General features: G+C 41.5%; 1 protein-coding gene across 1 annotated transcript in view; it reads left to right on the top strand.

The window, feature by feature from the left end:
- The window catches only part of MCTP2 (multiple C2 and transmembrane domain containing 2), a 107,387-nt gene that overhangs the window by 1,935 nt on the left and 90,044 nt on the right, over positions 1–15,408 (top strand). The window contains exons 3-4 of the mRNA XM_075045036.1: positions 4,201–4,263; positions 5,427–5,535. Of these exons, the coding sequence (XP_074901137.1) occupies positions 4,201–4,263; positions 5,427–5,535 (172 nt within the window). The remainder of the gene's footprint in view (positions 1–4,200; positions 4,264–5,426; positions 5,536–15,408) is intronic.

Raw genomic sequence — 15,408 nt, 5'->3', positions numbered from 1 at the left:
GGCTGTCCTTTGGGGTTGCATTGTGATTATTTAGAGGAGGTGCAAACCCGAAATATTTCCTCTGCTTTCCCTGTCTTGTCCCCCTTCTTCCCTCGCCCTCCCCACCCCGTGGTCAGTATTTCTGTGATTAGAAATAATATCCCATGAACAGGAGGATCAGAGACAATGGGCTTCAAATCTGACATGAAACAGTAATTCCTGCCTGGCCTGAGCAAAGAGGGGGATACTGTGGAGTTGCATGACGACTTTGTAATATAGACAGCAGGTGAAGATTGTGACTGCATGAAACATTTTAAGCAAAATTTGTTTTCTTTACATTTTGTGGAAGTGTATCTCCTCCTGTTGAGTTTTCACTGGGAAGGTTAGATTTTGAACTTTGTATTGAGGCTTTTTTCCCATTACCTAGTTATTGCAGGTAAGGTAGCTGCTTTCCTTAGTCATCTGAGATGCAAAAATGGGAAACAGACGTTTTGGTTTAAAGTCGTCCTTTGGGAGTGGTGATTTCACAGGTTAATTAACATTTTTTTTAACTGCATGTTCAAAATGATGGTTAGTGTTGCTATGGGGAAAATGGTCCTTTCTGATATAAAACTGCTTGTTCTGCATCTCAAAGGTCTGTGTATTCTTATCAAATCAGTGTCAGCTCCTAGTCTGTTGTGATGCAAAATGTCAGACTGGTGGTTACTGACCATCACTTCCACTTTAGTGTTGCTAAATTGTTAACACATTGGCTTCAACTTACTGGAGTGTACCATTATTCAGAGAAAAATAGCTGAGATGGTATATCACTTTGTTTCTGCGTTTAAACTTTACTCAAAAGTTGTAGCAAGTCACTCAGTATAAGGTAGATTGGACATTATGAACATGCCATTATTTTAGGAGTTTTTCCATGTTGTTATAATGATAGCAGCAGTTCTTTCCTGCTGTTGTAGACCAAACCCTCTAACATAAAATTTACCATAGCATCACCAAAATTAATCCTAAATCCTGCTTTGACTTTGGGCAAAGTGCTTTAGGAGGAGGTACCTGTATAGTGATGGCATAGCTTAACTTCAAGTCAAGTTTCCTCCAGACGCACAGTCTGAGTCTGGCTTATTCTCTGCAGCATTTATATCTTTCCCAAAATGTGAATTTGTATATGTGCTTGTGTGTCTAAAACCTTTAGTATTTACTTTTATGGCAAATCATCTCACTATGTGAATATCCTACCTTCCTTCCTGTAATCTGCCTCCAATTACAACTTTTAAATGCAGAAAGATTTTTTTTCCCTGAAGAATACATAGGAGAGAGTGAAGCAAAAGAAAGCAGAAAAAGATAAGGAATACTGAACAAATTTCACTATGTTTAAGTTGAATATGGTGAAAAATTCAATATTCAGCTTTTCTTGTACTTCATTGAACAGCTACAAAATTTGTACTCTGTGGGCCTCGGATGGGAACAGTTTATTGCAGAGGCTGTTGGTCTCCTATTAGCGGCTGGGGTTGCTGAGGAGCATGGCAATGGTTTGTATCATTCTTTTGTGAGCATCCTTCATGGATCAGTGAGGTAAATCAGAAGGAAGGCAGATCCCTGGAACAAAACAAACTAAAAAAAGCAAAAATATAGGTTGAGCTTCCCCCCCACCCCTGAATTGCTTGTCACATGCCGCCTACTCATTTCCTGATTATCTTTGGTCACCCAACATCATGAGATACTTTCCGAGCCTCATGCATGAGCTCAGTGGGGACTTGTGGTTTTTACACTCGTCTAAACTCTCACTACAGAGCTGTCAGTGCTTGGAGCGTGCCATCTGCAATAAAGGCTCTTGCCACAGGTACCATATTTCCATTTGCTAAGAGATTTACTTTATCTGTTCTCTATTGCAGCCCAGCTAGGCAAATTGGAAGGGTGAAGAAACAACTGAAGTTGCATTGAATCCCTCCCTGATTGATTTAGGTTGCAAAGGGCACTGTTAACGCCACTTTTTGCAGTTAGGTTTTGCCCGTGGTCACACGTCATTGCTGAAGTGCTCTAACACCACTTCTTCGTCTTCTTACTAACACCTTGCAGTGAGTCACTGGCAACCCAAAGCCATGTCCCGTTGCTGATGCACTCAGTGCCCTTGTATTTTGAATCACTCTTCTGCAGAAAGCAAGAGGAGGTAGAGGTTGACAGGCGGAACATTTGATTGATATTTTTTTATATATATATACATTCATATATATACTCTCATTTGATTTGTTTTTACACAGATATACTTGGGACTGTGACCTGCTTGGTGGATATGGCCGCATTTGTTTAAAGTTCGGAAATGCCACTGTAGTTAGATAAAAATCAACATTTTAGGACCATATTTTCAGCGAGGCTGTTGTCTATATTCAGCAGTCTCATTGCAATTAGCTACCTAGAATAATAGCAATTTACGTTATATGGAGCTAAAATGAAAGAACAAGCTTTTTTATTTAAAATTATAGTCTTTGTTCAAAATCTGTTGATTTAATGCAAGTAAACAAAAAGCAGACTAAAGACCAAATTATAACTTTGAGGGTAATTTTTTTTATTATAAAAGATATCAAGCTAGCAGAGAGAGAACTTTATTTTAGAATTTCAATACAGTCCCTTGATTCTGTGTTTATGCCATGTAAAACAAGCTGTAAAGAGAAACCATTATCAGTGCCAACGATGGTGCCTGAAGGAGATTCCTGTGAAGCCAGAGACTACAAGATATACTAGGTTTAATGCACACAAGTGAAATTTTATGCATACTAGTCAGGAAATTCAAAGTTAGGGTTCCCCTAGCAGCTGTAACTCAGCTCTGTTGTGCGAGAAAACTCTTCTGCTGCTCTTTATGATGATAATTTTTCTACTTTTAATGTGTTTTTGCAAGGTGGCCAAGTTACGATTACTGTGGGAACCATAATGTTAAATTTCGTCTGTCATGCAAGTGAAATTTTACTTGCAATGCTGGATTACTGTACTTCCTGATATGTAATATCTGTATTTGGAGGGAGGAGAAGAATTACACAAAAGCATATTTATATTTATTTCAGCATATCAATATCTCTAAGATTTATGATCTTTGGTGCAGGAGCTGGGGTTTTTTTTGTTTGTATAGTGCTCCACACAATGCAGCTCTCATCGGAGAGATTTGGATGTTACCACACTGCACATAATAACATTTTCACATGAGGATCGAATTCCACCTTGTGTGCGTTTCTGTAGACTGAGGTTATTTTTAGTATAAATCTTTGTATTTGAATGGGCTGTGATTGCCCTGCATTAGACCAAAAGAGTTGCCTGGGTGTGTAAGTCCTCTTCAGCTAAAATGATGATCATAGACTGTTGTGGCAGTCAAAATAGCATCAGAGGTGTCTTGACCAATGAATCCCTTCTGTGTGTCCAGATAGTCTAGATGCTGTGCCACCATAGTCTCAAGTTTTTAGATGAGTCAGTATTTAAGAAGAAATGTTGGACTTCCTCTCCTATGCTGGGCATTAGATAAAAAAAAAAAATCCTTTGAATCTTCCAGTTACTGCAGTAAGCGGGGGGAAGCACATGTCCAACATCTTTTTTTCCCTTTGACCATTTCTTTCTTTTTCCCCTGAGTTTTTTGTGTGGTGTTGTTTGTTTTTTTTTTTTTTTTTTGTAAAAAAAACCCAAACAAACAACAAAACTTTTCCTGGACCTTGCCTTTTGGGTGATGAAGAAGAAATTGTAGTCAAGTGAGAGAGCAGCCAGCTCTCCAACCCCAGGATATTGCTGCTGCTGCCACTGCTTCACCACTTCTGGCATTTTTTTATTTCATCTTAGCGAGCACACTTGAGATTCAACAAATAAATTTCTGCTCAGGAATAGGGATCATCATTGCAATGCTGACTGACGAGTCACCAGATGCAATAACCTTCAGGCATCGGGAGAGTTTGGGGGAAGGACCTTCATCACTGAAAGCACAGGTCCATACTGGGGAGGAGAAGAATTTATTCCAATAGCTGGAAGCAGGCACTTACTGTTTTAGATTAAACTCAAGAGACTAAGTGCAGTTACTGTAAAAGAGGAAAAAGAATTGTCTATTTAAATTATGGAGGGGAAGGTTCTATAAGCAGAAGTAAAAGGATTTCACTGGTTACACGTATGTATGAGTACTTTCTTGACTGATACTAGGACTATTTTCTTGATCCCTATATTAGTGTTGTCTCATTCATTGTATCTTTTTTTTTATAGTACCCATGTGGAGAAATGGATCTAGACTCTTCCATATCGTCTCAAATTTTTGATAACCAGATGGTAAGTCCTTTCATATTAAAACATTTTGAAACTTGATCAGAAGCACAATTTATTTTAGGTTTAGGTTCTTACAAATTTAAACACCCAGCAGAAGAAGCCTTCTATAGATTTCTCCAGTGTGGTTTTTTTGTTTTTTGTTTGTTGGGTTTTTTGTTTGTTTAGTGGTGGTTTTGTGTCTTTGTTGTTGTTTTGGTTTGTGTGTTTGGTTTTTTTTTTTTTTTTTTTTAGTAGTGCAAAGCAGTTGCTAATGTTTTAAATAGACCTAAATGTTCTGGATTTTTTTAAAGTATTCTATAATTTCTATGTTTTACTGGTAACTGATGAAAGCATCAGCATAAATGCTCAACTAGAAGCCCAGGAACAAACTAGATTAAAACAAAGGCAGCAAATACCTTAACATAGCTGTAGGGCTTGATGGACAACAAAACCAGCTTTAGGGCAGCCTGAAAAGGCATTGGCAGTGTTTTGACACGTGCTTTTCTCATGTAAAGCATATTTGCCTATTCCGGATGAACTTCTCTACCTTTGCCCCCCCCCCCCCCCCCCCCCCCCCCAAGTGCTGTCCAGAGGCTGTTTTCACTTAATGTGCCGGCTGGATGCTGCTGCTGCTGAGGTGTGTAACCCTGGCAGCACCTCTGATGAACAAGAATCCTCTTGAGTTTGCTACTGCAAAACCTCACAACTAGCATTGCCCAGTGCTGCGTTTCTCTCTTTTAGAACTGTATAATGAAATGCTGTCCTCTTAGTAGCTATGTGAAATGTGTACTTCCTCATGAGGTCAGCAGATGGGTACAAATAGACTCGATGATCCTTACGGGTCCCTTCCAACTTGAGGCATTCTATGAATACACAAGAAACAGCTAGAAAAAAAAATGCAGTAAGTTGGTAGGATTTGGAAAACCTGTGCATGTGTTTGATTAATATTACCACTCATTTTCAGGTGTAGCCCTCCTTGTGTTACCACTTGCTTTTGTTGACCGTACCTGATGCTGGTAATTAGCTATTTGCATAATGAAACAAAGTCTGGGAAAGAAATTTTTTTTTTTTTTTTCTTTCTGTGAAAGCTGAGAACTTTGTCTCTGCAAAACTGAGAGAACACCTGGTTCATTCATGGTCCACTTCAGGAGGTGTGCAGCGGTGACTGACTTCTTTGTTCTCCTTAGACTCTAGAGGAAGCAAACGATTGCTTGAGTGACCTGCCCAGCCCCTTTGCCTACCTGCTGACCATCCACCTGAAGGAAGGCCGGAATCTGGTTATCAGAGATCGTTGTGGTGAGCCTGACCTTTCAGCTGATTTCCTTTAAAATTCACATGGCTCTTCTTTCACTGACTCCAGTCTGGCAGCAGTTGGCTTCTTTTCTTATCACTGGTACAGAAACTCATTGACTTGTGTCCCTTGCCCGGGTCAGAGCACTCAACAATTGGGTTTATCCACCTTAGGTACACAGGGGAGGGAGCTGCCCTCTGCTCGCTGCTCCTCTGGTCTGACTGTGCAGCTGCAAAGCACCTCCTTGGCTGGACTTAGCACCTGTACCTATTCTGGAACTGCAGCGTCATTAACCTTGAGAAATTCTATTTGAGCTTAAAAAAAAAAAAAAAGGCCAAAGAATACTTTGAAATTCATTGAGTAATGGAGCTGCTCTAGGAGTGCTTTTGGGGTTATCTGTAAAGATTTCAATAAAAGGGAAACCAGGGGAGCAGTGCTGTAAGCCAACAATCCCCTCTCTAATCTGAGATGCAATTTAAGGATGACAACATGCAAAAACCCACCCAAACCCTCAAAACCCACCCCCAAATGATGTATCAATTAAATTAGAAAAGATTTGGGGAATTCCTGGAAAACCTGTGTGAAAGTACCTGCTGTTCACCTGTCTCTTTTTCAGGCTGTTGCAACAGGGAGTAAAAGTGCTTGTAAATAGCCAGTTGGTAGTTTCTCCGCTTACTGCAGAGGGAAGAGCTGTCCTGCCAGAGGCTCTGCAGAGGCTTGTAGGGCTCTGCAGCAGCAGCTGCTGCAGGACCTTCGATCTGAACCTGTCAGAGAGCTCTTCCATATGGCCAACCTTTCTGCATTTTATATTTATTCTCTATTTTGTTTTTTTTTTTTCTGCATGTGGAAACAGTTCTAATACTTTTGCATTGCAAGCGTATGAGCAATTTCTGTCTTTTGAGATGAAACCATAGGGTTTATTCGTACAGTTTTAAAGAAAATAAATTTTCACAGGCTGAAGGCCTGTGATGGTTTGCATCTAGAGGGACCTGTATGGATTTAGAAACCTTCTCACGTGGGGTGCTTGTTGTTGGGATTTCTCTTATCTATTATCTCAGTTAACTTTTTCCATGCTAGTTTTTCATGTCTTCACCAAACAGTAACTCTTGGCCACGTGTATGCTTGTTTTTCCTCCCAGATCCCAGCTTTTGGAAGGAGTGAATGAATACTTAGATTAAGATCTTTACTCTTTAAACAAAAACATACATTTTCTAACAGTGTAGCAGTTCATCAGATTTATTAGCAAGCTGCACAAGTCAGGACACATCCAGCTGCTTGTATGGAAAAGATGCTATAAATGAGCAATTCCAGTAGAGTAGTATTTCTAAAGAAACCAAAGCATAGTTTGCTCTAGGCTGTGTTTTGATGCGTAAGAAAGCAAATGCTTGTCTTAGTGAAGCATTGGACAACACAATGAAACAACATAAGCAAGTGGGGGGAAAGAAAGCATTTTGATGGGTCTCTGTTGCTTTGGGGCAAATGACCACTCATTTAGTAAACCAAGTATGTGAGGTGATGCATCATTCAATAAAATTCCTGCTTTTTTTTTGCACAGACACTGGGAAGGGGGGAAATAGTGACTTAATGATTATTCTTCAGTCACCATCATGTTGCAGTGGTAGCTCCTTAAAAAAAAAAAAAAAAAAAAAGGCATGCTGCCTATGCCCTGATGCACATCCTTATAGGTGTCTGCTGTCGTACGTGTTACTTAGGGTTTTTACATGACTCTCAGGCCTAACCTGCAGCCACTGTGCTTTTTTGCAATGCACTTTTAAAAGCGGGAAGTTGTCAGCTTTGCTCATCTCGTCAACGTGAGAAAACCTCAGAGAAAACTTGTGGGCTGGGAGAATGCAATTTCCCCCTTCTATCCCCACCACGATGCCAGATACAGCCGCTGCACTAGGGTATACCAGCCTACTCCAAATAATCTGAATATAGGAACATGTTGTCCACAGCCGACATATCCTGCAAGTCAGATGGTGGCGTGGGCTGAAGGCTAAGTCGTCCTCATTCATGTTTTGGGAACAGCAAACCTCTAGAGCTAACCAAGCAGTGCTGCCTGACACAGCCGAGAGAGGGTTTCAGTCCCTCTTCCCCGTGGTTTTGTGTGTGTGACGAGGCACTGGAGCTCTCCAGTGGGTAATGCTGTATTGCTGGTTCTGTGTTTTGTGTGTGCGTTGGAGTTGGAAACGTCCTCTGGTCAGCCGTGTGTGAGCAACCGCAAAAATGCTCTGCTTAGGTAGCAGTGGTGGCAGAGTGCTGGAGTTCGTAGGTAGCAGTAGCAACGTCCTCCTTTTATTCAGATAAAGTGGTCATACCTAGTAGTAACTTCTTGCCTGGTCATTGATGGAAACTGACTCCAAATACTGTGTGGAGTCTGTTATACATTAAATAACAAAATGTTCACATGAAAAACCAGACTGAGTGAAGAGTGTCCGCCAGCATCTTTAGCCTAAATCAGGTTTAACTTAAGTTTTGTAAATCTTCTAAATTTTAGTATCTGGTTGTTCCGGTATCAGCAGTTGCTCTGGAAAAAAGCCTCAGAGCAGTCATCGACCCCATCAGTTCCCATTTTTTGGGGGGGGCAAGTTCCGTATCTTCTCAAAGATGAGGAAAACGGCCCTTCGGTGTGCTGTCCTACCCCTTTTCTCCCGCGTGGCCTCTTCCCCCTTCGTTGTCACTCAGCTTTGTGCCTAGCTGGGGCCGAAGGGAGGCGAGCCCCCCCAACGTGGGTGGTTGATGCCCTCTCGTGGCAGCTCCCAGCGCTGCCCGAGCCCCGCCGCCGGGGACGCCCCCCCGCTCCCCGCCCCAATGCAAGAAGTGGATATCTCTGTGTATATAAAAATAAACCGAAGGTGCGTGGCAAAGGAGAAATATTTCTGCCACTGGAAAGAGCTGTTGCTGGAAACTCCTGGCTCTACTCGGCAAATTCCCAGGGCTCTCCTTGAATTTAAGCATTATATGCTTAATAGTTATTAATTATATTTGGCTGAGTAAAAGTGAGGAGTAGTTCTGCTGATAACTGCAGGCTCTAAGACCAATATGTGACTCTACTTTCCCCCAAACTTTCCAGGTATTTTTTCAGGCTTTTTAACTCGCTGTGTACTGCACTTTTCAGGATATATGTTCCCTTTGGTGTGATTTAAATTCTTCCTTCACTTTACCAGATTTTTATTAATCTTCCCCACACCCCCTTCATAATATTATACCTGTTAACTGCTGTTCTTCGCTGCTTTCCTCTTCATCTTCTGCCTCTTGCGCTGTTTTTCATCAGTCCGTTGTCTTTCCAGTCCCTACTTTCTGTGGCTCCTCTCCTTGTACCTGCTCTCTATAGACCAGGTGCGGTGCATCAACCTGACTGGCTCAGTGGCACGTGCTCCCTGTTGCTTCCTGTAAAGTGCATACACGATGGAGGAAAAAAATCAGAATGGCAGTGTTTCTCTCTCTCCCTTTTTTTTTTTCCTTCCCCTTCCACAAAAAAAAAACCCAACCCAAACCCAACAAAAAAACCTCCGTACAGCAGCACCCAATATATGTACTTGAGCCAAGGAAGCAGAGTGCTGTTAGGATCTTGGTTCTGGTGGAAAGTGGAGAGGCTCTGAAAAATCCTTTTCAGGGTCAAAATTGCAGTGCGTCCCCTCTTGGGGGTGCAGGATGGCAGAGGTGTAACCTCTTGGCCATCAGTTTGCTTGGAGTCTGATTTATTTACTTCTCGCTGATGCTTCTTGGGATACAGTCTAACTCCGTCATACATTAGAAGCTGCCTAAGCACATGGCAAGGTGAGCTTGGCAAGCAAGCATTCACGTCACCCGCATGTGTGTTTGGTGCCTAATGTTAGATGGTGCATGGGTCCTCCCCTATTTATAGTTCTTGTAGTTGATGAACCAAACACTGGAGGTTATGGATCTCTGTGTGTATCTACACAGTACCAACAGTTTGGTTTTGTGTGCTTTTTGTATTGCTGTTATTAGATGACATGGTATATTACGGCGATGGTGAGGAGTTTGTGATCTATGTAGTTTTAATACTGTAGTAAGAAAGCAGAAATGCATTTTATTAATAAAAAAAAAATCTGTGGAGTACTGGTAGGTCTGCAGAAAATAGAGATAATTGTATCTTACTTGGCTTGAAAAAATATTACGCAATCTTAATCACTAGTGCTGTAACTGCTGTCACTTTGTTGCACCCTTAGTGTTTTTATGGCCTTGTTGAGGCTTTTTTTGTGAAGCTTGCAACTTCCAGCTCCACATGCTTTGAACTGGGAGAGGCTGGAGCCCATTTCTACTCGCTGGTTCACTTTTACAGGGCAGGGTGATACCTGGTGTTCGTTTGAGTCAGTCTAATGAAATCTGAAATATCCTGCTCCCTTATGACAATGAGATGCTCTGACTGTGCACTTTGCTGCTTGTACGAGTCACCTTTGCACAACGGTGACGCTGTGATGCGGAGTAGCGATACGATGCCAGAGCTGTAAGGAAGTGTTACCTTCGTTGAGCTGACAAACCCAGCTCTACCGCTATAAGAAAAAACCAGAAACTGGGTTTTGAGTGCCTGTAAAGGCAAGAAGCCCCTCCTGTTTCCAAATCCTGTACTTTCAAAGTCTGAGTGTGTTTTTTTTTTCATCCGTTAAATGGTGCGGTTACAAGAAATGTATTTCTTGGATGTGATGTCAGCTGGTGAGTGGCTGTGGTTGCCGTCTTCCCCCCACCCCCAGCTGCGTTGCTGCAGTCTGAATTTTGTGTGTGTCTCTTTTCCGCACGGTTTTGTGTTTTCTAGATTTTTACAGGATCTTTGTGCCTTGTCTCTATCTCTTTCAGGTTTCCCTTGTTGTTTCCTGTTGCTGCACTTTGGTTTTGCCCTCATTTCTTTCCTCTCATGCTACAGGCGGCAGAACGTGTGAAGGGAGCAGGGTGGGTCGCAGTAGTACAGGATGTACCATCATCTTTCTGGGTCCATCCTGCCTCCCCCATCCAGAGCGTATCATTATCTGCTCTCCCACCTAACACCACCCACTGCCAGAGGGTCCCAGTGGGCTCCTGGAGCTGGCAAAGAGGCTGTGCTGCTCTGCTGCATGGGCAGCTCCTAACATCAGTGCAAGCTGTGCCAAAGCTCAGTCTCCCAAGGGCAAAATAAAATCAAAGAGGGCAGAACAACAGGTCCTTTTAACCTCAAGCAGTAACGAATCTGCGGTAGCCCACCACTCATAGCTCCCATCTGTCTGCTGCCTGAGTCCTTGCTGGTACCAGGGTGCTGGAGGAAAGGATGTGTTTGTGCTGCGCTGGGTGTTTGTCAGCTTAGAGCAAGTCCATTGTTTGGAAAGCAAATGCTCAGAGCAATTAGGCTGAATCGCTCCCTGCAAACATGCTGATTAATTTAGTCTTTCTCTGTTTTCAGGGTATCTGCAATTAGATCATTAGTCTTTCAGATTTATTAATTATTGAGATGTATTGGGCAACTTTTCACACTTTTTGAAAGGCGTAATCATGGCTAATTTACAAATGCTAAGAATTTGAATGGTGCTGGGTACTTACTTTGATGTTTTCTGGATCCGGTGTAGCTCTCCATACAAGGGCTTGTGCTGCAAGTGTTTGTCTGTGCCGAGTCCTGTTTCTGGAAGTGCAACACGTGCGGCTGAAAGTTTGCCCTTATACACAGTGATCCCAGTGAGCGTGCCTCCTGGACTGGCCATGGGAAATGAATGCACAGGGATAGGAACCTCAGGAAAATAGACTGAGTTAAAACAAAAGCAATTAGTCCATTATATGCATAGCCACCTTTGGTAAATTAATGTTAAATTAAGAACTATAGGGATGCCAGCACAGGAAGAGAATATGTAGGGCCCAGAGAACACCCTATGAGTCTTCTTTTGTAGGTAATTGTAATTTGGGTAGCAGGTTTCTTGAACAGTTTAAGCTCTCTCAGTTGTCAGAGCTGGCTCTTGGGGGGGCACCTGCCTGCGTTAAGAACTCACACTGCATCTTTCTGAGACCATTATGAGGAGACTTTATTAGGCCAAAGACTGAGAATACAAGAAGATGCGACTAATCCCACCGAAGGTCCTCAGTGCTGCCTAGTAATATAAACGTGCCTTCTGCCCTGTCCTCGTGCCCTCCTGTGCTTTCATACCTGACCCTTGACTGGGAATATGACATTCAATTGGACTAATTTTTGCCATAGGCAAGTCTGTTCTGTGTGTTGTTGTGTCCCTGACGTATGTCATGTGGTCTTTTGGTAGGGTTTTGTGGTTTTTCTTAGTTCCTTCAGGTTTTTTTAAACACTGTTTCTGAAATGTCTTGCATAGAACATCCTGTATTCACTGCTTTCATTCTATTAATGTTCAGTTCAGGCTTTTTTTCCCCTCTCTTTTCCTCATCATCTGTGGGTTTGCATGCATTCTTCACACTTCTCTGGTCTTTTTGGTTTATTGGTTTTTGTTGTGGTGGTTTTTTTCTGGTTTGCAGGGTTTTTATTTTTTTGCTTATTTATTTTCCCTTGGAACCTATTGGTGATGCTTGTTTCCAAGCAATGTTTCACTTCCATCTGGCCATGTAAAACTAGCTGGGCACAAAACTTCCCAAAATTACCTGAATTGCCTGCCAGCAGAATACTTTTTTTCTGATTTCCGCTTTAAGCCTTGATCTCAGCTATTTCACTACAAGAATATAGTGGTTTTCCACTTAAAAAGAAAAGTGTGTGTTCCATTTTAAAATGTCTTTTACTCCTTGTTGTAAATAACTCTAGTAATTCTATTTCTAGGAAGACTAAGAAATTTATTTTTTATGTGCATATAAAATAAATCCTTCATTTCCTTCTTCAGATTAAAATTTAGGTTTTTAACCAAAACTTAAGATGGTCGAGGTTATATTTCACACTGTTCTTTGATTTTTCAGGATTTTAAGGCAAGTTGGTAGTAATTTTTATTTATTTATTTATTTATGTAACGAGACTTGCTTCATATGCTACATTTCCAGTAAGTTTACTCCTATAAAATAGTGTGTGGCTTGAAATTATATCGGGTCCTCTGGTTTGAGGTTTTTTTTTAGTTATGAAGCAAATGTGTAGTAGTATTAAAGAGTTGATGTGATGTATCTGTCGGTAGCTGCTAGAGGGCAGCAGTATCCGTTTAAAAACACCATTAACAGTTTCTTGGGCTACTAAACCCTCTCTGCTGCTGTCCCAGCAACTTTTGCTCACTGACGCTTGCTCAGATTCTAGCTGATGTTTGGTCTGCCTGCACGCGTTGCTTTTTAGTGTTAGTGGAAGAAAATAGAAGTAAATGGACATTATGCAAATGAATTCAAGGGACCATCGCTGTTGAGATGCATGTTCTTTCTCTAATGGGAAAACAGGCCCAGCTGATGCAATGATTTTTTTTTTTTAGAGGTCATTCTTTCTTTTTACTCTTACTGGGTTTGTTTTAGGCTGAGAAGTAGATAATCTTGTTTGTTTTATATATTTTGCCCATATATTTTACTGTGTGGGAACCTTCTTGTCATTGCTTAACACTTAAATTAACCTCAAAGCATCACACCTTGCCTTTCCCACCAGAAAATTATTTTTCTCAGGCTAAATTCTCAGCTGACTTCAAGAACAATCAGTCTCCTTGCGTTACCCCATTGACATTGCTACAGCTGATGTGACAGATGAACAGGTTCAGACCTTGCAGTGCAGAAGAGTCTGGGTTCATGTGCTTAAAAGTTGTTGACTCGGTTGCCTTCACTAGTAAATGGCTGCTAAAAAGCTTTTTTTTTTTTCTTCTCCCTAATGGTCTGACTTCTTCAGAAAATTATCAGTTTCTCATGTTTAAAGGAAAACTCTAAAAAAAAATCCTGTTTTAGACTGGTTCATCTCTAAAATCCCTAGACACTTTTCTGAAAAGCTATGTTTTTCTGGCCAGTTTGTAGATTGTCTCTAATAAATAGCTTTTAATAGAACCAGACATCTTTCTGCTCTTGAATCTAGAAGGCTTCAAGCGCTGAATTCAAATGCAGTTAATAATTTGCAGTGTGCGCTGTTCATCCCATCAGGTGATGCATGTCCACCTGGCTTATTTCTCATTCCCTGTCTCCTTTTTAACCTCTTTTCATCGTCAGGATGCAGTCTGGGGTGTCTTTAAAGAAAAACAGAAATGGGCACAATGACCCAGGGGGGTACAGGAGCTTTGTCAACATCACAGGAGCAACTTGGGGGAAGCCTTGAAAGCCCCAGAAGGGGCTGTGGTGCCATATCCAGGCCCATCGCTTCTCTCCTGGCCATTCAGGTCCACCCCAGCGAGTGCCACCGAGCCCCGGTGCACGCCAGCTCCTGCCGCGGAGGTGAAAGTCCATCTGTTTGTCGGCGCGGAGGTGTCAGCCCGTCATTTGTATGATCTGGGAGCCGCGCTCCCGCACCGCCGACCCCTTTCCCCTGCCTGCCTAGTTGAGATGTTACCCCTCTGACAGCCAGACAGGCGAGCGCCGCCGAAACCCGCGCCCCTCCACAATTATTTTCCCTAACAATTAACACCGGTACTAACTTGACACCTTTTCCTTGTTTGGCTTTTGTAAACCATCATCCCTTTTTCTATTAATTCCCAGCATTAATATTTTTCTTTCGCGCAAGTGCCGCCGTTCACCCGTGAAACAGTTTGAACATTATGTAGCTGTCAACATAGCGAGGGATTACCCAGTGTGCCTTGCTAGAGTAAGTGACACCACTGAGGCCCCAGTTTGAGATGTTTATTTTGAGAGTAAGCTGACAAGCATGAAGGCCTGATCCCAGAGTGGCAATCTTATTTAATTAAAGGCCTCTTTTTTTTTTTTTTTAATAGCTTTTTTCCCCTTACTGGTTTTTATATGTTTTTATATAAATATATATAGTTATAAAAATATATAGATTCCTTTTATATTCATATGTATGTTTTAATATATATAAATATACGTACATATATAAAAATACATGTAAATATAAAGAAACACATTCTTTTATATGTATAAATTTCTCTCTCTCTCTCTGAGAATGACTGCTAAAGCCTGGCTCACATGAGCAGTGCTGGGCAGCCCTTCCCCCTCTTTTATTTTCCTTTACTGTAGAACAAGCTGGAAAGCTTTCAGAGCAATTGCAATGCTTATTTAGCTATAGTCTTCTTGCTTCCCATCATCAGAGAAAGGCCTTGGAGTTTTGTACTTGCAGATATTGAACTTGCTGGCTGTTTGCTTTCTCTGTCTCCTCTTTCTCTCTCTCTTTTCAGGTTTTGCCCTCGTTCATGGATTTTCTGTGCCAAAAGCAGATGAGTTATGGCCATAGACCACCTGCCTCTATCACCCTCTTCATGCTTTCATTTCATCAGTTGCTTTCCTTGTCTCAGCCAGTTGCTATTTCATGCACAGAATAGCGGACGTTATTACTATTATTGTTATTTTTAATAATGGAGCTTGCTCCTGCTTATCCTGTAAATAAAAGCCAGGGTTTCTTTGTTTTTTGTTTTTTTTTTTTCTTTTTAAAGGAGCTAGAAGAAACTAACACCGAAGAGCTTAATGCTGTTATTACTTAACTTCTGCATCCTCTGAAGGCTACTTCATTGTGGGGCTACGATTTATCTCTGTGTTCCCACTCATTTTGGAAAGAGTGCTGGTTTTAAGTTGTCCGTTTTATAGAAGAGTATAATCATAATTCAGAGTAGTCGTCTAGGGAAAGGTCTAGTCCTAACACACTGAAAACAATGAGAAGCTGCCCTCTGACTTCCCTGGCTTTGGATCAGGCCTTTATTATTCTTCTCTCTTAGAGGAGAAGGAAAAGAAACTTCTTTTTAAATTTGCAGCATTTTTCACAAAAAGGGGTTGATTTCAACAACTACTGTTTAGGAAAGGGATCAGCTGCAGGTAGTATTTGACAAACC

This window comes from Buteo buteo, chromosome 13 (genome assembly GCF_964188355.1).
Source record: "Buteo buteo chromosome 13, bButBut1.hap1.1, whole genome shotgun sequence".
Classification (NCBI taxonomy): Eukaryota; Metazoa; Chordata; class Aves; order Accipitriformes; family Accipitridae; genus Buteo; species Buteo buteo.
The sequence above is the reverse complement of the archived record's forward strand: the minus strand, read 5'-3'. Positions and strand labels throughout refer to the sequence as shown.